The sequence below is a fragment of the Bos grunniens genome, chromosome 3, assembly GCF_055505025.1.
Source record: "Bos grunniens cultivar Pamir isolate PY7600 chromosome 3, Bosgru_T2T1.0, whole genome shotgun sequence".
Taxonomy (NCBI): Eukaryota; Metazoa; Chordata; class Mammalia; order Artiodactyla; family Bovidae; genus Bos; species Bos grunniens.
Genome location: NC_141167.1, coordinates 45,940,055 through 45,961,546, shown reverse-complemented (window position 1 = coordinate 45,961,546; position 21,492 = coordinate 45,940,055). Strand labels below are relative to the sequence as shown.

General features: G+C 38.0%; 1 protein-coding gene across 1 annotated transcript in view; it reads right to left on the bottom strand.

The window, feature by feature from the left end:
- LRRC7 (leucine rich repeat containing 7) overlaps positions 1-21,492 on the bottom strand; it is a 602,937-nt gene that overhangs the window by 478,186 nt on the left and 103,259 nt on the right. Inside the window, exon 2 of the mRNA XM_086390542.1 lies at positions 2,813-2,910. Within this exon, the coding sequence (XP_086246668.1) occupies positions 2,813-2,910 (98 nt within the window). The remainder of the gene's footprint in view (positions 1-2,812; positions 2,911-21,492) is intronic.

The following is a 21,492-nucleotide window of genomic DNA, read 5'->3' as shown; positions in this document are numbered from 1 at the left end:
CCTGGCGTGCTGCGATTCATGGGTTCGCAAAGAGTCGGACACGACTGAGCGACTGATCTGATCTCTGATGATGATTTTCTAAGGTGGCAGCTTTCCACAGGAGCTGACCTCTAAGTCTTGATCTAGATCCCATGTTGAATTTGTAGAATTATGAGGAAAGACCATGAGACAAATGACTATCTAACAGAAATTACTATCTAACACTGCTGCAAGAATTCCAGCTTTGTGTCATTTGTTTACAACCTGTTCCTTATGGTTTATTATTATTTCTAAAAATAGTAGTTATAACTTCCCTATATTTTCATTTCTATGATCAAAACATGCTTTGTTATCCTCAAATGGTTAACTGAAAATAAGCACTGCAATAATAGATGAAGAGGAAAAAAGCAAGAAAGAAGAAAACTCACCACATCCCAAGTTCTATACCAGGTACTTAATATAAATTGTCCTTAATTCGCCAAACAAACTTTCAAGGAAGACTCTTTAATTATCCTCATTTTTCAAATAAGCAGACTGACTCATTTAGATTAAGAAAATAATACCCAGGGTCCTGCATCTGATCATATTGTGTCACATTAAAGAATAAATCCCTGTGTGTAACTTTAGAGTTAATGTCTTGATTAACTACTGTATTGCTCTCATTCTAAAAAAGAGGATTCTTTCTTAGGGAATTAACATCAGTCAATAGAAGACAAGAAGAACTATGTATTAAACTAACAGGGAATAATGCGAGAGAATATTACTTTGTATGTTTCTCATTTCTCATTATGTCCTTCCATGGTCAACAACATAGTCAATCCAGTTGAGCTCCTGTAGTGATATTTCAAAAATTGTCCTGACTGCCATGATCCAGTTGTTGAGGATTTGCTTGTTATAACAGAATAAATAGTTTTTTTTAAATGTACCTTACATTAAACAACAAAGACTTATCTCTGAAATATGTCTATTATTATTATTAGTCTTTTGTAACCATGGTAATTTAATGTCATCTTACAGCCAATCACTTGACTTAGGCTAGTGTTTTTTAGGTTTGAGCTTGCATCAGAATCTCCTCTAGGGCTTCTTCAAAACACACAGATTATAGGACTTGACTCTCAGCTGTTTGGATTCAGTAGATGTGGGTGGTAGACTTTAAAATTTGTGTTTCAACGACACATTCCCAGGTGCTGTTGCTGGTCTGGAGACCACACTTTGAGACCCACTGACCTAGACAAGGGTTTTAAAACCTTTTTGTGGAAAGAATCAGGTAAATACTTTTGGCTTTGTGGACCATATAGTTTCTGTCACAACTGCTCAACTTTTCATTTGTTGTGGAAAGCAGCCATACATAATTCCTAAATGAACAGAGATGGCTGTGTTTCAATAAAATTTTATTACAGAAAGAGGCGTCAGGATATATTTGGACTGTAGCTGCTCAACCTCTGGGTTAGACCAACTCAGTATAACAGGCCTGAAAAATGACTTTATATATACTAAATATACTATGTGACTCCAAGAGAATCAACTATAGCTTTATTTGCAAAACCCCTTCTACGTTTCTAAATAAAACCTGCAGAACTATAACAGAGACTAAGTTGATTGTGTTAAACCATCATAGAGGAGAAATCCTGGTGAACCCAATAAAGAAGCAATAGTTTTCTGCACGAGTCTGCATTTTACAAACAGTTTTTGTTTTAACATGCCCATTAACTATATCTTCACTTTCAAATTTTAGTTTTACTTGGATATTGTTTATAATGTTGGAAGTTATAAGTATACCAAAATGAAACACTATATCGAATGACATAGATGCCAACCCAATCAGATCTATTGACTTTCTAATAAAATGAAAGAAAACAAAAACACACTGCTTGCCATGAGTGTGCCCAGATTTAATATATTTGATCTTCACCCAGAATAGTGTACTTCAAACTAATTTAAAATACCAATACAACCTTAAAAGTCTACTAAATTGTTTATGCCAACGAATCCACTGCATTAGCTCTATCCTTAACACAATGTAAATTCCTGTAAAAATACATCATTCAGATAAATTTTTGTCATAATGAATTGCGATTTAGTTTCCTGAAAATAACCAGATGCAAATGCCATGAGAAAAGCTAGAATTATGGGTCAGCATATAAACTTAAAATACAAATATTATTATAGAAACATCTCCAACAATGTTATAGACTAGAAACATTTAGACAAGATATTTGCAATTATATATTGTAACATTTCGATAACTTAAAGATGGATTAAAATGGTTTTATGAGGGAATACATGACTCCTTGTTCAAAATCTGTTCCTAAATTCAATTAATTCAAATATTTCATTTTGAACAATGGATTTATATTTGCCACTAGACATTTATTCTTTAGACTAATGCTGTGGTTTTCAAAGAGTCCTTGGTTTCTTGTTGTTTTGTTTTGTTTTTTAAAGGTTGAAAGAGTACTGTGGTCAAACGAAACTGGAAAATGTTCATTTAAAACAAATTTAAAAATTTGTTAACTTCTTTGGAAGCAATATTCATGGAACATATGTCTAAGAAAGATGTGATAAACTGTGCGGCCTTTTCCAATCTCATTTGAACACAGAACAAAATTATCAGTACAGCATTTTGAAATACACAAGAAACAAAGAAAACAATGTTCTTAGTGCCTAAACCCAGGTACCATATAATATTTTTTACAGTAATTTCAATTAGATTCAACAAGTATTTGTTAAATACCTCTATTATTTGATCGATCACTTAAAGGTTAACATTGTAGTTTTGTTATGCTACTCACCTAAGTCTATCTAGAACAAAGTTAATCCTATTAAACATACTTACACTCCTCTTCAGGCCTCTTCCGAAGTGCTGCACGAACTTCTTTACAAGGACTTCTCTGATATTGTGGGGGATTCCTTCCCCGTATTAAGTTCTCCATCCTATAGGAGGAAATTGAAAGGGTAGTTTAATATAAAAATCTTGATACATTTTAAAAAATTAAATGATTTAGATCAAGAGTCAACGATTCAGGTATATAGAGACACTTAGTAGACCACATCCTTAAGAGAACTGAGCAAGGCGCAGGACAGTCGGGAGTGGCAGGGACTGTAGTAAACTGGAGAAGGCTTGACTTTTCTAAGGCATTCCAATTTTGAAAATATAGAAACCCATGTGGATGAAACTCATATGCACATTCTCCGATTAGGGACTCTTATCGGCTGAATGTTTGTATCCCTACCGCCTTCTACTCCTCCTACCTCCTACCTTCACAGGTTGAAACTCTAACCCCTAAAGTAACATCAAAATATTTTGATGTGGAACCCTTGAGAAGTAACTAGATTAGCTCAAGTCATGAGGGTGGTGCAATATAATGGAATTAGCATTTTTACAAAACGAGGAAGACAGACTAGAGCTCCCTCTCCCCTGCATAGGAGGATACAGTGAAAAGGCAGTCATCCACAAACCAGGAAGAGAGCTCTCGCCAGGCACCAACTCTGCTGGTGCCTCTATATTAGACTTCCAAGGCTCCAAAAGTGTGAGAAATACAGTTCTGTAGCTTAAGCCACCCAGTCCGTGGTATTTTGTTATAGTTACCTAAACTAAGTCAGAGACCCATTGACTAAAAAAGTGATTACTCACAAAGCAAACACATTTATTAAAAATCAGGTTACACTTTAGAAAGAAAGAACCTCTCACCAGCATTCTGAATACCAGCTTTCCAGAGTTTACTTGCTGATTTTCTCTGTGCCAATGATTAAATTGAGAAGGGTTTTCTAATTCTAAATTAATTGTGACTCCTTGAAAATATGGTTAATATAAAGTGCACTTCTCAGTTACTTTCAACGCTGACAACCAGAAAATAATAATAAATGGACCAAATGCAACTTGAGTTGGAATAATAAACAGAATATACTCTGTGATTAGTATTTTCTGGTTTTAGTAAACCTTACAGTTTTGTGCTACTGTTGTACACTCTACTTATTTTGAAAACATTAAGCAACTATTGAGTGTTCAAGATTTGAAAATTCAGAACAAAACAGTGATATGTATCATTTTGAAAAAAAAAAAACCATAAACTTATAAGAATCTGCTATATAACCCAAGGAACTCTACTTAATACTCTGTAATGGCCTACATAGGAAAAGAATATAACAAAAGAAAAGAAAATATAAACATAGCTTCTTAACATCTACATAATTATTCTAATAGAATACCACTGTGCTGGCTGAGAGCCTATATTGAAAACAGCATGGTTGTCATGGGTTACAGTAGTGGAAGATCTCCTAAGGTGAGTGGTACAGAGACATATTTCTAGTGTCTAGAGAGGAAATTGGGAAAGGATGATCCAATAAAAGCAATATGTAAAATGGAATGAAATATGAGTAAATAACATTTTTTGTACTGGAATAGTAACGTAATAGGGCTAGTAGTAAAGAAACTGCTGCCATTGCAGGAAACATCAGAGACCTGGGTTCAGTCCCTGGGTCAGGAAGATCCTCAGGAAGAGGGCATGGCAACCCACTCCAGTATTCTTGCCTGGAGAATCTCATGGACAGAGGAGCCTAGTGGGCTACAGTCCATAGGGTTGCAAACATCCAGACATGACTGAAGTGATTTAGCATGCATGCAGTAACGTAACACTATTCCTATGAGATGCTGTCACTGGTTCTAAAAATCACTTTTCCAAATATACTTACTGAAACCAATCTATTCATAGGTAAGGACTACTTTGTGTGTGTGTGTGTGTGTGTGTGTACTCACTCATATGCCCATGCTACGAATATAAAGTATAAGAAAATATTTCTCAATATGTGATAACTTGAAACAATTTCACTCAAAGCTCAAGTGAGAAAAAAGCTTATCATTGTATGATAATACGTTGTATAATCATACAATGACAGGTAAGAAAATGAAAATCTCAAGAGTTTAGGACATAATTTGCTTTAATGTTATATATGAGGGGCAGGGTCTGAGCTTACAGGACCAACTCTGCAGTTTCAATATAAACCATGTAAATTATACAAAATGTTCTAGATTCTGACTCTTGAATTAATTCAATGCAGAATTTTAATTACATGTTTCAGCAAATGCATGAATTTTCATGATATAAAAATTCAAGTGAACTTATAATTAAGCACTAGTAGTCACAAGTTGAAGATAGTAAACTACAACAAACGTAAACTACAACAAACATAACCTACAAATGCAAGTATTTACACAAACTTATATGTCGAGTACATCATGAGAAATGCTGGGCTGGAGGAAGCACAAGCTGGACTCAAGATTGCCGGGGGAAATATCAATAACCTTAGACATGCAGATGACACCACATTTATGGCAGAAAGTGAAGAGGAACTCAAAAGCCTCTTGATGAAAGTGAAAGAGGAGAGTGAAAAAGTTAGCTTAAAGCTCAACATTCAGAAAACGAAGATCATGGCATCCGGTCCCATCACTTCATGGGAAATAGATGGGGAAACAGTGGAAACAGTGTCAGACTTTATTTTTTGGGGCTCCAAAATCACTGCAGATGGTGACTGAGCCATGGAATTAAAAGACGCTTACTCCTTGGAAGGAAAGTTATGACCAACCTAGAGAGAATATTGAAAAGCAGAGACATTACTTTGCCAACAAAGGTTCATCTAGTCACAGCTATGGTTTTTCCTGTGGTCATATACGGATGTGAGAGTTGTACTGTGAAGAAGGCTGAGCACCCAAGAATTGATGCTTTTGAACTGTGGTGTTGGAGAAGACTGTTGAGAGTCTCTTGGACTACAAGGAGATCCAACCAGTCCATCCTCAAGGAGATCAGTCTTGGACATTCTTTGGAAGGAATGATGCTAAAGCTGAAACTCCAATACTTTGGCCACCTGATGTGAAGAGTTGACTCATTGGAAAAGACTCTGATGCTGGGAGGGATTGGGGGCAGGAGGAGAAGGGGATGACAGAGGACGAGATGGCTGGATGGCATCACCGACTTGATGGACATGAGTTTGGGTGAATTCTGGGAGTTGGTGATGGACAGAGAGGCCTGGTATACTGCAATTCATGGGGTTGCAAAGAGTCAGACACGAATGAGTGACTGAACTGAACTGAACACAAAATTATGATTTAATTTTAAAAACCAATTTTTAGTCATCATGATTTTACTAATGAGGGATGACAGCTTATTCTGGTTGGAAATCTATGTAAACCAATCTCTTAGATGGGTTATTAATTTTCTTTTTATGTATCAGACTATTGAATATACGAAAATGTAGTGGTCTAATTGATTTCCATGTAACTACATTTGAGGGTATGCCAGAAAAACTGAATGTATGTTAGAAAGTACTGCTAAGAATTCCAGGAGAGTTTCACTTACAATGGTTGCTAATTGGCATCAAAGATCATGAAGAATTATGGTGCCCAAATGTTGCATTATGGGAATGCTCACAAGTAGATATGCAAGAGATTATGCAGTATTAGTAAAGAAGTATTATTTAAGTGTGATGAGCCCAGGTTCTGGAATTGGACTGCCTGGGCTAAACTTCCATTCTATCTCTTAAAGAAATATTTCAGGGAAAGATACTTAGCTACTTTGGGGCTTTCCAGGTAGGGCTAATGGTAAAGAACCTTCCTCCCAATGCAGGAGACACAAGAGACATGGGTTTGATCCCTGGGTTGGGAGGATTCCTTGGAGAAGGGCATGGCAACCCACTCCAATATTCTTGACTGGAGAATCCCATGGATAGAGGAGCCTGGCTGGCTATAGACCATGGAGTAGCAAAGAGTTGGACATGACTGAAGTGACTTAGCACACACTCATGCATACTCATATATAAAAAGTATATGTTATATGTAAATATAATATTATACAAATATATATATTTGTAAAAATATGTATCTTCAAATTAACATATTGATTTTTTAAATCAATTAGTTATTTTAGAAATGCTTGCTTTCATTTGTGATATTTAAAATTTTTAGAACCAAGAAAAAGATAACTGGGGTCAAAGAAACTCACTATAAACTATGTATACAACACAGTAATAGAAGAATATAAATTAAAATAGCATTAAAAGTTGTCAGAATGCTAAGTGTTATTATACCCAGTGGGAAATATTCTTTGAATCAAATTAAATGTGTTACACAGTAATGCTCATGTCCAAGCTAATATAACTGTGAGATTTCCACCCTCTTGAGACTATACTTCTGGCTACTTGAACTCTCTACCAGATGACCAGTGTCATCTATGATCTACAGTTTGCATTAAATGGTCAGACAAAATGACCAAGAATGAAGCCTTGGAGCACAGCCAGGACATAGCAAAGATGCTATTCTAGCTACTCTCAAGCTTGGCATGTCACCAGCGGGAGTGTGTTAACAGTGCCAGCAAGGAGAGATTAAATGTGATGACCACAGGCAAGACAGATGCTCTAACAACTCATTGAAGAGATCTGGAAAGTGCAGCCTACATGTCAACTGCTGGGAAGAAATAGGGGCAGCCAGATTGATATCAAACAGCATGAAAAAGCAATCAGAGGTCATGAGCAACCATGTCCTCAACTCTCTTGGCAGTATCTCCAAAATATAGGTCAAAAATTATCTGAGAAACTTTATATAATACAGATTCCCCCATTTCAGTACTGAAGATTTCCATTCAATAAGCTGGGGTCAGGTCCAGGTAGATATATTTTTTTTAACATTAATTGAGTGAGTACATCAAGGTTGTATATTATCACCCTGCTTATTTAACTTATATGCAGAGTACCTCATGCAAAATGCCAGGCTGTATGAAGCACAAACTGGAATCAAGTTTTCCAGAAGAAATATCAATAACTTCAGAAATGCAGATGACATCACCCTTATGGCAGAAGGTGAAAAGGAACTAAAGAGCCTCTTGATGAAGGTGAAAGAGGAGAGTGAAAAAGCCGGTTTAAAGCTCAACATTGAAAAACCGAAGATCACAGCATCTGGTCGCATCACTTCATGGCAAATAGATGGGGGAACAATGGAAAAAGTAACAGACTTTCTTTTCTTGGGCTCCAAAATCACAGCAGATGATGATTGCAGACATGAAATTAAAAGATGCTTGCTCCTTGGAAGAAAAGCTATGACAAACATAGACAGTACACTATAAACCAGAGACATTACTTTGCAAACAAAGGTCGATATGGTCAAAGCTATGATTTTTCTAGTAGTCATGTTTGAATGTGAGAGTTGAACTATAAAGATAGCTGAGCGCTGAAGAATTTATGCTTTTGAACTGTGTTGTTGGGGAAGACTCTTGAGAGTCCCTTGGACTGCAAGATCAAACCAGTCAATCCTAAAGGAAATCAGTCCTGAATATTCATTGGAAGGATTGATGCTGAAGCTGAAACTCCAATACTTTGGCATCTGATGGGAAGAGCTGACTCATTAGAAAAGACACTGATGCTGGGAAAGATTGAAGGCAGGAGAAGGGGACAACAGAAGACGAGATGGTTGGATGGAATCACGAACTCAATAGACATGAATTTGAGCAAGCTCTAGGAGATGGTGAAGGACAGAGAAGTCTGGCTTGCTGCAGTCCATTGGGTTGCAGAGTCGGACACGACTGAGTGACTGAACAACAACAAAAAGTGCTTCTAAAACAGCCTTCAATTCAGTTCAGTTCAGTCTCTCAGTCGTGTCCGACTCTTTGCAACCCCATGAATCGCAGCACACCAGGCCTCCTGTCCTTCACCAACTCTCGGAGTTCACTCAGACTCACGTCCATCGAGTCAGTGATGCCATCCAGCCATCTCATCCTCTGTCATTCCCTTCTCCTCCTGCCCCCAATCCCTCCCAGCATCAGAGTCTTTTCCAATGAGTCAACTCTTCGCATCAGGTGGCCAAAGTACTGGAGTTTCAGCTTTAGCATCATTCCCTCCAAAGAACACCTAGGGCTGATCTCCTTCAGAATGGACTGGTTGGATCTCCTTGCAGTCCAAGGGACTCTCAAGAATCTTCTCCAACACCACAGTTCAAAAGCATCAATTCTTCAGCACTCAGCCTTCTTCACAGTCCAACTCTCACATCCATACATGACCACTGGAAAAACCATAGCCTTGACTAGACGGTACTCTGTTGGCAAAGTAATGTCTCTGCTTTTCAGTATGCTATCTAGGTTGCTCATAACTTTCCTTCCAAGGAGTAAGCATCTTTTAATTTCTTGGCTGCAGTCACCATCTGTAGTGATTTTGGAGCCCCCAAAAATAAAGTCTGACACTGTTTCCACTGTTTCCCTATCTATTTCCTATGAAGTGATTGGACCAGATGCCATGATCTTCGTTTTCTGAATGTTGAGCTTTAAGCCAACTTTTTCACTCTCCTCTTTCACCTTCATCAAGAGGCTTTTTAGTTCCTCTTCACTTTCTGCCATAAGGGTGGTGTCATCTGCATATCTGAGGTGACTGATATTTCTCCTGGTAATCTTGATTCCCGCTTGTGCTTCATCCAGCCAAGCATTTCTCATGATGTACTCTGCATATAAGTTAAATAAGCAGGGTGACAATATACAACCTTGATGTACTCCTTTTCCTATTTGGAACCAGTCTGTTGTTCCATGTCCAGTTCTAACTGTTGCTTCCTGACCTGCATGCAAATTTCTCAAGAGGCAGGTCAGGTGGTGTGGTATGCCCATCTCTTTCAGAATTTTCCACAGTTTACTGTGATCCACACAGTCAAACGCTTTGGCATAGTCAATAAAGCAGAAATAGATGCTTTTCTGGAACTCTCTTGCTTTTTTGATGATTCAGCGGATGTTGGCAATTTGATCTCTGGTTCCTCTGCCTTTTCTAAAACCAGCTTGAACAACTGGAGGTTCACAGTTCACGTATTGCTGAGGAGCAGCGGCTGCGCTTTGCTGGAGCAGCCGTGAAGAGATATCCCACGGCCAAGGTAAGAGAAACCCAAGTAAGATGGTAGATGTTGCAAGAGGGCATCAGATGGCAGACACACTGAAACCATACTCTCAGAAAACTAGTCAATCTAATCACACTAGGACCACACCCTTGTCTAACTCAATGAATCTAAGCCATGCCCCTGGGGCCACCCAAGATGGGCAGGTCATGGTGGAGAGGTCTGACAGAATGTGGTCCACTGGAGACAGGAATGGCAAACCACTTCAGTATTCTTGCCTGGAAAACCCCATGAACAGTATGAACAGAACAGTATGAAAACAGCCTTACACTAGTTCTAATACTGGCTTTGGGAACCCTTGTAAATAAAAATATGTATACTTGAAGATGTAGGAAATGGAAGTTCAGTGAATTCATTCTACTGGTTCAGAGGTAAGGTGAGGTCTGGTGAGAAGACTGCAGTTAGGAAAGGTACTACCAAAAATGAGAACAGTGGCCAGAGCAACAGAGTCAAAGGCTCTGTCATGTCAGTAAGTTTAAATTGTCTACCATGTGATACAAGTCAAACATCTTTTTCTTTCCATTGCTACTCCATCTTTCTTGATATTCCTTCCAGGGCTTAGACTATGGTCAATAGGCCATAAGTATTTAATAAATGATTCAATGGATAGATGAAGTCTGCTCTATCCTGGCAGAAACATTTGGAATAGTCTCCTTTTTATTCCAAATTTTACCCATCCTTGAGGATCTATTTTTAACTTCTGATTACACTCAGAAACAAATTCAATCACTTCAAATATACTTAGTTCTTGCCTTCTGATTCTCCTCTATGATATCTACTAAATGTTTGGAAGTGTAACCAAAGATTTTCCAGCTAGTATTATTCTTCATTTCAGTGTTTGGATCCTTTACTCATAGATTCTAATCCATTTGAGGGCTTTGACATAACACAGTGCATTTGTCAAAATACTGCCATATAATTTGTTTCATTTTCTTGACAATTCTGAAGTGGATATCAGTATATTACTATTTATAGATGAGACAACAGGAAGTCTAAGCAATTAAGTAACATATGCAAGGCAACGCAGGCGGGCCAGAGGAAGGACCTGAACTCAGGTCCTTTGACTCCCAAAATGAAATCTTCATCTCACAATGCAAAGAAAAGGTTGTCAATCTTTTCTTTTTTCTAAGGTTTAGTGTCTCAAAAAGTAGTTTTCTTACTGAGTTGTAGATGTTCACTAAATCTTAAAATACGGAAATTTTATCAGTTATTGTCACTTTAACCTAGGCTTCTATTAAATCTAAAAACTAAATAGAAATAATTCATGGTAAAATAAAATAATAAAAGTAATAAGAATTTAAAACATGAAAATGTACTTACGCCTGCATATAGTAAAAGGAATAAAAATATTGCTGTATGATTTTTGAAAATAATGATTGGTAGGCTGTTCTGTCCAGAGAAATAGAATAATAAGGTGGCAGAATATTATAACAATCCATCCTTACAAAGGTCTAAGTTCAGGTCACCACTCAGCTTTTCAGAAATCCTTTCTTGGCTTTGAATTTAAGAAAAAAAGAGGAAAGAATTATTAATAAAAAGGCAGTAGAAAGTGTTCTTGCTTTATCTCTGAGCCGTTGGTTTTATTTTTATGGAAAGTGGAATCTGAATTCAGCACTCCAAATCAAACTGGAGCCAAACTAGAACTATGAACACATATTAAGAATAAAGTAGCCATTGAAAAGTCTCAAGTATTTATCAAGATCCAATTTGAACTCCAAATGACAGTGCAAAAATAATCAATACCCAATTATCTCAGTCAAATATTTTGAATTGATATTTAATAAGGACAAACTGGACAAAGTTAAACAGAAAGACTGTTTTGAAAAATATCACATCTTAACTACACTTAAACTGCTCAGGTAGAGAGTGAAATGCCTACGTAATATAAAGATAGATAAAGCACTGTTCAGTTGGAAAAGAGACAGATGTGTGATTTATAAAGCCAGTGATGATGATTTACCCGACATTCAAGGATCATCAATAGTCTCAAGGAGAAACTGGCTTTATACTTCCATGTCACACATTTATGCATGCCAGAAGAAATATCAAAACCTCAGATATGCAAATGATGCCACTCTAATATTGAATGTGAAGAGGAACTAAAGAGCCTCTTGATGAGGATAAAGAGAATAGTGAACAAGCTGGCTTAAAACTCAAAAAGATGATGATCATGACATCCAGTTCCGTAAGTTCAGTTCAGTCACTCAGTTGTGTCCGACTCTTTGTGGTCCCATGAACTGCAGCATGCCAGGCCTCCCTGTCCATCACCAACTCCCAGAGTTCACCCAAACTCATGTCCATTGAGTTCGTGATGCCATCCAACCATCTCATCCTCTGTCATTCCCTTCTCCTCCTGCCCTCAACCTTTCCCAGCATCAGAGTCTTTTCAAAGGAAAAGACTGACTGCTCTTCGTATTAGGTGGCCAAAGTATTGGAGTTTCAGCTTCAGCATCAATCCTTCCAATGAATATTCAGGACTGATTTCTTTTAGGATGGACTGGTTGGATCTCCTTGCAGTCCAAGGGACTCACAACAGTCTTCCCCAACAACACAGTTCAAAAGCATAAATTCTTTGGTGCTCATCTATCTTTATAGTCCAACTCTCACATTTATACATGACTACTGGAAAAACCATAGCCTTGACTAAACAGACCTTTTTTGACAAAGTAATGTCTCTGCTTTTTAATATGCTGTCTAGATTGGTCATAACTTTCCTTCCAAGGGGTAAGTGTCGTTTAATTTCATGGCTGCAGTCACCATCTGCAGTGATTTTGGAGCCCAAAAAAATAAAGTTTGACACTGTTTCCAACTGTTTCCCCATCTATTTGCTATGAAGTGATGGAACCAGATGCCGTGATCTTCGTTTTCTGAATGTTGAGCTTTAAGCCAACTTTTTCACTCTCCTCTTTCACTTTAATCAAGAGGCTCTTTAGTTCTTCACTTTCTGCAATAAAGGTGGTGTCATCTGCATATCTGAGGTTATTGATATTTCTCCCCGCGATCTTGATTCCAGCTTCTGCTTCATCCAGCACAGCATTTCTCATGATGTACTCTGCATATGTTAAATAAGCAGGGTGACAATATACAGCCTTGACGTACTCCTTTTCCTATTTGGAACCAGTCTGTTGTTCCATGTCCAGTTCTAACTGTTGCTTCCTGACCTGCATACAGGTTTCTCAAGAGGCAGGTCAGGTGGTGTGGTATGCCCATCTCTTTCAGAATTTTCCACAGTTTATTGTGATCCACACAGTCAAAGGCTTTGGTATAGTCAATAAAGCAGAAATAGATGTTTTTTTCTGGACTCCCCTGCTTTTTCAATGATCCAGCAGATGTTGGCAAGTTGATCTCTGGTTCTTCTGCCTTTTCTAAATCCAGCTTGAACATCTGGAATTTCATGGTTCACGTATTGCTGAAGCCTGGCTTGGAGAATTTTAAGCATTACTTTACTAGCATGTGAGATGAGTGCAATTGTGCAGTAGTTTGAGCATTCTTTGGCATTGCCTTTCTTTGGGATTGGAATGAAAACTGACCTTTTCCAGTCCTGTGGCCACTGCTGAGTTTTCCAAATTTGCTGGCATATTGAGTGAGCACTTTCACAGCATCATCTTTCAGGATTTGAAATAGCTCAACTGGAATTCCATCACCCCTAACTAGCTTTGTTAAAAGTGATGCTTCCTAAGGCCCATGTCTGGCTCTAGGTGAGTGATCACACCATCATGATTATCTTGGTCGTGAAGGTCTTTTTTGTACAGTTCTTCTGTGTACTCTTGCCACCTCTTCTTAATATCTTCTGCTTCTGTTAGGTCCATACCATTACTGTCCTTTATTGATCCCATCTTTGCATGGAATTTTGCCTTGGTATCTCTAATTTTCTTGAAGAGATCTCTAGTCTTTCCCATTCTATTGTTTTCCTCTATTTCTTTGCATGATAGCTGAGGAAGGCTTTCTTATCTCTCTTGCTATTTTTTGGATATCTGCATTCAGATGATTAGATGCTCAGTGATCCAGTTCCATCACTTCATGGCAAATAGATGGGGAAAAAGTGGAAACAGTGAAAGATATTATTTTCCTGGACTCCAAAATCACTTCAGATGGTGACTAAAATCATGAAATTAAAAGATGCTTGCTCCTTGGAAGAAAAGCTATGACAAACCTAGACAGTGTATTAAAAAGCAGAGATATCATTTTGCTGACAAAGGTCCATATAGTCAAAACTGTGGTTTTTCCAGTAGTCAGCTATGGATTGAGAGTTGGACCATAAAGAAGGCTGATTGGCAAAGAATTGATCCTTTTGAACTGCAGTCCTAGGAAAGATTCTTGAGTCCCTTAGACTTCAAGTAGATAAAACCAGTGAATGCTAAGGAAATCAACTCTGAATATTCTTTGGAAGGACTGATATTGAAGCTAAAGTTTCAATACTTTGGCCATCCAATGAGAAGAGTTGACTCACTGGAAAAGAGTCTGATGCTGGAAAAGATTGAGCTTAGGAGGAGAAAGGGGAAACAGAGGATGAGATGGTTGGATGGCATTGCCAACTCAATGGACATATGCTTGAGCAAACTCCAGGAGACAGTGAAGGACAGAGCAACCTGAAGTCCATGGAGTGGCAAAGAGTCAGATATGACTTCGTGACTAAACAACAACAACATTTAGGGAATGATAAATATAATAGTGTGGCTTTCCTAGTAGCTCAGATGGTAAGGTACCCGCCTGCAATGCAGGAGATCCAGGTTCAGTCCTTGGGTTGGGAAAATCCCCTAGAGAAGGAAATAGCAACCCACTCCAGTATTCTTGCCTGGAGAATTCCATGGACACAGGAGCCTGGTGGGCTACAGTCCATGGGATTGCAAAGAGTCGGAAATGACTGAGCGACTAACACATACATATAATAGTATTGCTTTTCATCTCTTTTCTAGAAAATTGAATTCAAAATAGCTTGCCATCATTATGGACTTCTTGAAAACGTAGATTCTAACCCATCTAAACAACAAATCAAAACCGGAATGTGCAAAGTCACTTCAGTCATGTCCAACTCTTTGTGACCCTATGGACTGTAGCCCTCCAGGCTCCTCTGTCCATGGGATTATCCAGGCAAGAAATCCGGAATGGGGTGCCAGTTCCTCCTCCAGGGGATCTTCCCGAGCCAGGGATCAAACCTGCTTCTGTTACACCTCTTGCTTTAGCAGGTGGGTTTTTTAGTACTAGTGCCACCCGGGAAGCCTTAGGCATCCAGACAATAAATCACAACTGGAATGTGAATGGTGTACAGTTCACTCTATAGAGCTTGTAGCAAACGATTGTTCCACTAAAAATCTGTGAAATTATTAAGAGCATGCGTAGCAATGGGAATAAAAATCCAGCTCTTCATAAATTCCGAAAGCATCCTATTCACAAAGTTCTAGATTTAAACTGATTTATTTTCCTCTTATTTTTTAAAAAAATTTTTGTGCTTTTTACTTACACACAAAGCAATACTATATCAGAAGTCTGCTATTTTTATGAAGGTATTTTACTAACAAATTGAATTGGTATGAGGAATAACAGTCTTCCCTCATCGTGAAGCTCCTTACAGAAATAATTGTTACGTGAAATGTTTAGGATATGTTCATTGCTGAAATCTCTCTCTCTCTCTCTCATACACACACACTCGCGCGTATGCAAAGGTTAAATTCACTAAAATCAGAGTTACTCAGAAAACAAGTTCCTTAAAGCTACAGAAATTAATTGGTTGAATTAATACAACATTTGCCTATAAAAATTAATGACATTTAAAGATGGAAAAAATGTAAAGAAGGCATGCTGCTGCTGCTGCTGCTTCTAAGTCGCTTCAGTCGTGTCCGACTCTATGTGACCCCATAGACGGCAGCCCACCAGGCTCAAGAAATCAATCAATATATCTAAAATATCCAAAAGATGTGTGCTTTATTGTTAATAGCAAAAACAGAGTTGGCAATGTAGAAGAACTGCATCAATTTAAAAAATGGTAAGAATTTTTGAAGAAGTTCTAGTGTTATATCAACATAACTACGCAAAAATAAAACTAATGCTAAAAAATACAGAAAAAATGCTAGGTGCTTTAATAAGATTATTACTGCTAAGGTAATAATGGTGGTGATTTAGTTGCTAAGTTGTGTTTGACTCTTGCGACTCCTCTGTCCATGGGATTCTCCAGGCCTGCCAGGCTCCTCTGTCCATGGGATTCTCCAGGCCTGCCACGCTCCTCTGTCCATGGGATTCTCGAGGTGAGAATACTGGAGTGGGTTGCCATTTCCTTCTCCAGTGGATTGCCCCGACCCAAGAATTGAACCCAGGCCTCCTGCATTGCAGGCAGATTCTTTACCAACTGAGCTATGATACTATTACCAAATTTAAGAAGGCTGAGTTCTAAAGAATTAATGCTTTCAAACTGTAGTGCTGGAGAAGACTCTTGAGAGTCCCTCAGACTACAAGAAGATCAAATTAGTCAGTCCTAATGGAAATCAAACCTTAATATTCATTGGAAGGAATGATGTTGAAGCTGAAGCTCTGATACATTGGGACCTGATGTGAAGAGCCAACTCATTGGAAAAGATCCTGATGCTGGGAAAGACTGAGGGCAGGAGAAGAGGGTGACAGAGAATGAGATGGTTGGATGGCATCTCTGACTCAGTGGACATGATTTTGAGCAAACTCCGGGAGATAGTGAAGGACAGGAAAGCCTGGTGTGCTGCATTTTATGGAGTTGCAAAAAGTCAGAGACAACTGAGCGACTAGAAAGCAACATATCTAAACTATCCATCATTTTTAAAATTTACGAGCATATGGAAACTAAGATATGTATTTTGAATAAAATAATATATATAGATATAATATATTTACCTACAATTTAGAAATTAACACAATACATATTTAGTGGTTGATGTTGTTATTCAGTCACTAAGTCATGTTCAACTCTTTTGGGCTCCATGGACTGTGGCTTGCCAGGCTCCTCTGTCTGTGGGATTTCCCAGGTAAGAATACTGGTTGTTGTTCAGTTGCTTAGTCATGTCAGACTCTTTGTGACCCCATGGACTGCAGCATACTAGGCTCCCCTGACCTTCACTATCTCCAGGAGTTTGCTCAAACTCATGTCCATTGAGTCAGTGATGCCATCCAACCATCTCATCCTCTGTTGCTCCCTTTTCCTTCTGCCCTAAGTCTTCCCCAGCATCAAGGTCTTTTCCAGTCAGTCAGCTCTTCTCATCCGATGGCCAAAGTATTGGAGCTTAAGCTCTTCCAATGAATATTCAGGGTTGATCTTCTTTAGGATTGACTGGTTTGATCTTCTTGCTTTCCAAGAACACTGGAGTGGGTTGCCATTTCCTTGCCATTTCTTGGGATCTTCTTGGACCAGGGATGGAACCGGCATCTCCTGCATTGGCAGGTGATTCCTTATTACCCACTTGAGAAGCCCAATACATACTTATAAACCCAGTCTGATTTTCTCTCCATTCTTTCTTTCCTTCCCCTACATACCTTGATTTCAAAGATTGAGGAAAACACTTGTGTTAACATTTGGGTTTCATGATTTTCAGTCAACATTTATTGAATGAGAATACTAATGCCACTGGAATATAGAATCATCTCTCCTCTTGAAAGTGTTCTATGATTTCAACCACATCCCCAACTATCTTCTGTCCCTTAGTCCTATTATAGAATCCTCCACATACATCTTAGCATCCCAATCTCCACTAAAATTCCTTAAGGACAGAAATTGTATCATTCCTGTGGATTGAGCACAATTTGCAAAGCATAGTAGAAATTAAATATTCATTTTTAAATGACTGAATCAATGAGTGGTGTGAGAAATGAATGTATGCCCTGTACAGCTCTAAGGTGATCTATGGTTATACAACCTCTTCATATGTATTATTTATTCCTCATAAAGATCCTATGGGCTTAATATTTAACAAATGATGAAATTGAGACTCGCTTGCCCAAGGTCAGCAGCAAAGCCAGACTAATGTCTGGATTTCTGTTTCCTGCTGATCTTTGTACCTGAGCACAGCTGCCTAAATGAAGGAATTGTTCTGCTCATTTCTAGGTGATTCCTGGAGCCCCATTAAGTCTCAGAGGAAGGACTACTACCATATATGCAGTTGTTTAGATACAGAAAAAATGTGTGCAGATAGACTTAGTTTGCAAGAAAAACATATATTCCTTTCTTCAAGTGAAATATGGAGAGTTGGCAAATATAAAATAATATTATATTCCAAATGTGCATAAATATCTAAACATATACTATAATGTATAATATAAATGATATTACAGTCTTTATAATCAAGGGATGTAAACATCAAGTTCTTCCCTGGAGTTCTGCCTTCAGCCTGCTCTCCTGCATCCTATCCCTGAATAATCTCTTTGTTACAGCCCATGAGCCAATGACTGTGTCATCAGATTGAGATTACTGAATGTTAGGACAATGTTCCCCTAGTAAATTTTCTAGTATTGTTTCATATGGCTCTGAAACACAGAAGATACTCAGCATTTTCTTTAAATAAATAAACTGTTATGATTGAGTACTGTTTGATGGCTATTGCTCTCATTTATGAGAAAAAAACCTACATAATTGAAATCATATTTATATTTTCTAGGATGCTTTAAAGCACAAATACTTTCAATGTCTTAGTATCTTAGATGAGAAAAATGGAACATGCTGTATCTTTTACTAAGGAAAGAAGGGACAAGATGATTCATTGACTTTGAAAAGATGGGTTTCTGGGAAAAATCCAATTAAGCTTCTATTTGAGACTGAGTACCTGAACAGCCTGAACTACTCAGATGGACCTCATGTAATTATGTGCTAATTCTAGGAGCATTTAAAAAAATCTTTTGGCTTTACCTAAAACTTTAGGGGTCACAACGAAGAATCACATCCCATGGAACACAGCAATCTTATCTGGCATTTCATTCTCAGTTCCTTCCCTCTCCATGGCCAGAAGGCTTTGCTTTCCTTTGTTTCCTTTTCGCTTATCCTCTACCAACTTCTTTTTTGAGTCCATTAAAGGAAAGTTAGAGCATATATTCACAGTGTGTCTTACAACTCTTGCTTCCCTGTGGTCTATTTTCAATTTTAACAGCCAGGGAGTCTTTCAAAATCATGAGTCAGATTTCAAAATCATGAGTCAGATTATATCACTGCATTGAGCTCAGTACGCTGAGGATTTCCCTTCCACTCAGAGCAAAAGTCAAAGTCCTTACAATGGTCTATGAGGTCCTTTGTGTTCTGCTGCCTGTAACTTCTCCTCACATCCTCTCCTTCCCCTCTTAGTCAGTCCCAGTAGTTCTTTCCTCCATGAACACTCTTGTTCTTCCTTGTCCTGTTCTACTTTTTTCTTTAACCTTGGTTTTATCACATCTAAAATAATTTTTTAATTTACTTATCTGCATAGTTTATTGACTGTAAAAGTCTATATGTGCTTTGAAAAGAATGTATATAATTCAAATGTTGATTTTTCTTTCTGATATATTTACTAATTAGTGAGAGATGTGTGAGTGCCTTCTCCAGTTTAATGGTGAATTTATCCTTGTTTTTCTGTCATTTTTTGTTTTATACAATTTTAAAAAATTATATATATATCTTGTGAGTTCTTTTTATTTTTTTGGTGTTACCACATCATGCAGGATCTTAGTCTACTGACCAGGGATCGAACCCATGCACCCTTCAGTGAAAGCACAGAGTCTTAACCATTGGACACCTCCATGAAGTCCTTGTTTTCTATCTTGATGCTATATTTTTGAGTAGAAACTGTAACATCCTGACAAATCGACCCTTCTATCATTATGTATGATCTTAAGATCTAATAAGACTGTCTGCCTTACATTCTGTTTACCTGTTAATAATATAATTTTTAAGAGCTCTCATGGATAGTGATTCCCTGGAATATCATTTTCCATACTTTGGATTAGGCCTATTTTGGTCTTCTATTTAAGATATGTCTCTTGGAAAGAATATTGTTGAGCATTTTAAATCCACCTCTTTAAAAATTCAGTTTGTAATCAGAATTTTTGTTATAAGAATGTTATATTTGTGTTTATCTGATTTCACTGATAATAACTACATTTACTTCTGATTTCTTATTTTGTGCTTTCTATTTATGCACATTTTCTATTTTCTTTTGCTTCCAGTCTTTTAAATTAAGGTTTTTTTCCCCTGCTTTCATTTTATTTTTGTTTTCTACTTTGGAAACTATGATTTCTATGCTTAGATATACCATGTAATTAATATTTGTTTACTATTCTTTATTGTATCTCAGACCTTCTACCTTTGATCACTCTCCTTCTTCCCAAAGTTCATCCTTTAAAATTGTCTTTAAAGTGAGTCAGATTTTAAACCTCTAAGTTGTTCATTTGAAGATGTCTATATCTTATACCTCTTCTTGAGAGACAGCTTTGAAGTATTAAATGCTAGCTCATTGAAGGTGTTATTTTCAATTTACACCCAGTTGTGGTTGAGAAATCAACAATGGTGTCTTTTGGAACTAATCTTTCTTTTCTGTCTAGCTGATTTTAAGACCTTTTCATTGTCTTTGGTGTTCAGTTTCACTATGATATTGTCTATTTGTGAATTTCTTTTTAAATTGGGTTTGCTTTTTGATCTGAGATGTATTGTCTTTCAGGAATTCTGGAAAATGATCAACCATATCATTTCTAAACATTTGTTTTCCCTCCTCATCCCTATTGTTTTTAAAAAATAACTCTGTTTAAGTGTAAGTTGGTGGCGCTAGTGATAAAGAACCTGCCTGCCAAGGCAGGAGAAGAGATGCAGGTTTGAGCCCTGGGGTGGGAAAATCCCCTGGAGGAGGGCATGGCAACCCACTCCAGTATTCTTACCTGGAGAATGCCATGGACAGAGGAGCCTGGTGGGCTACAGTCCATGGGGTCACAAAGAGTCAGACACGACTGAGTGACTAACACTTTCACTTTTCACTCTATACTTAATGTCTCATACTCTTCTGCTGGTAATTCTCTCTTTTGTCCCTGTAATCCTCCCTTCTCCACTCTGCTCTGTGTCCTGGTATACTAACCTCTACGTCATGCATCACCAAAGTTCCCTTGCTTCTGGTATTTAGGTGTGGTTTGGTCAGTGAAAGGTACAACAGGTGTGGGAGGAGAGAGATGGGAATATTTATTTCCCCATCTGCATACTTAGTGGGTTGTGGGTCAGCATTAGCTGCATTCTACCAAATTTGGCTCAGTGGTAAAGAATGTGCCTGCTAATGCAGGAAACGCAGGAGATGTGGGTTCAATCTCTGGGTCAGGAATATCCTCTTGAGGAGGAAATGGCAATATACTCCAGTATTCTTGCCTGGGAAATCCCAGGGACAGAGGAGCCTGGTGAGATACAATCCTTGGAGTCGCAAGAGTCAGGCATGATTTAGCATGCAGGCCTCTACCAAAGCTTGTAATTCCTCTCAGATAACTCTTTGCTCTAGCTACAGTTACAGCTTTCTCCAGTTTCCTGTAACCTCTGTTTCTATGCATCTTTACACATAGGGCTGAAAATGACTCTTGTTAGTTCTGGATGCTTCATCATACCTTTCTGGTTTCTCTCATTCTGACTATCCTGTTTTTATAAATCCACC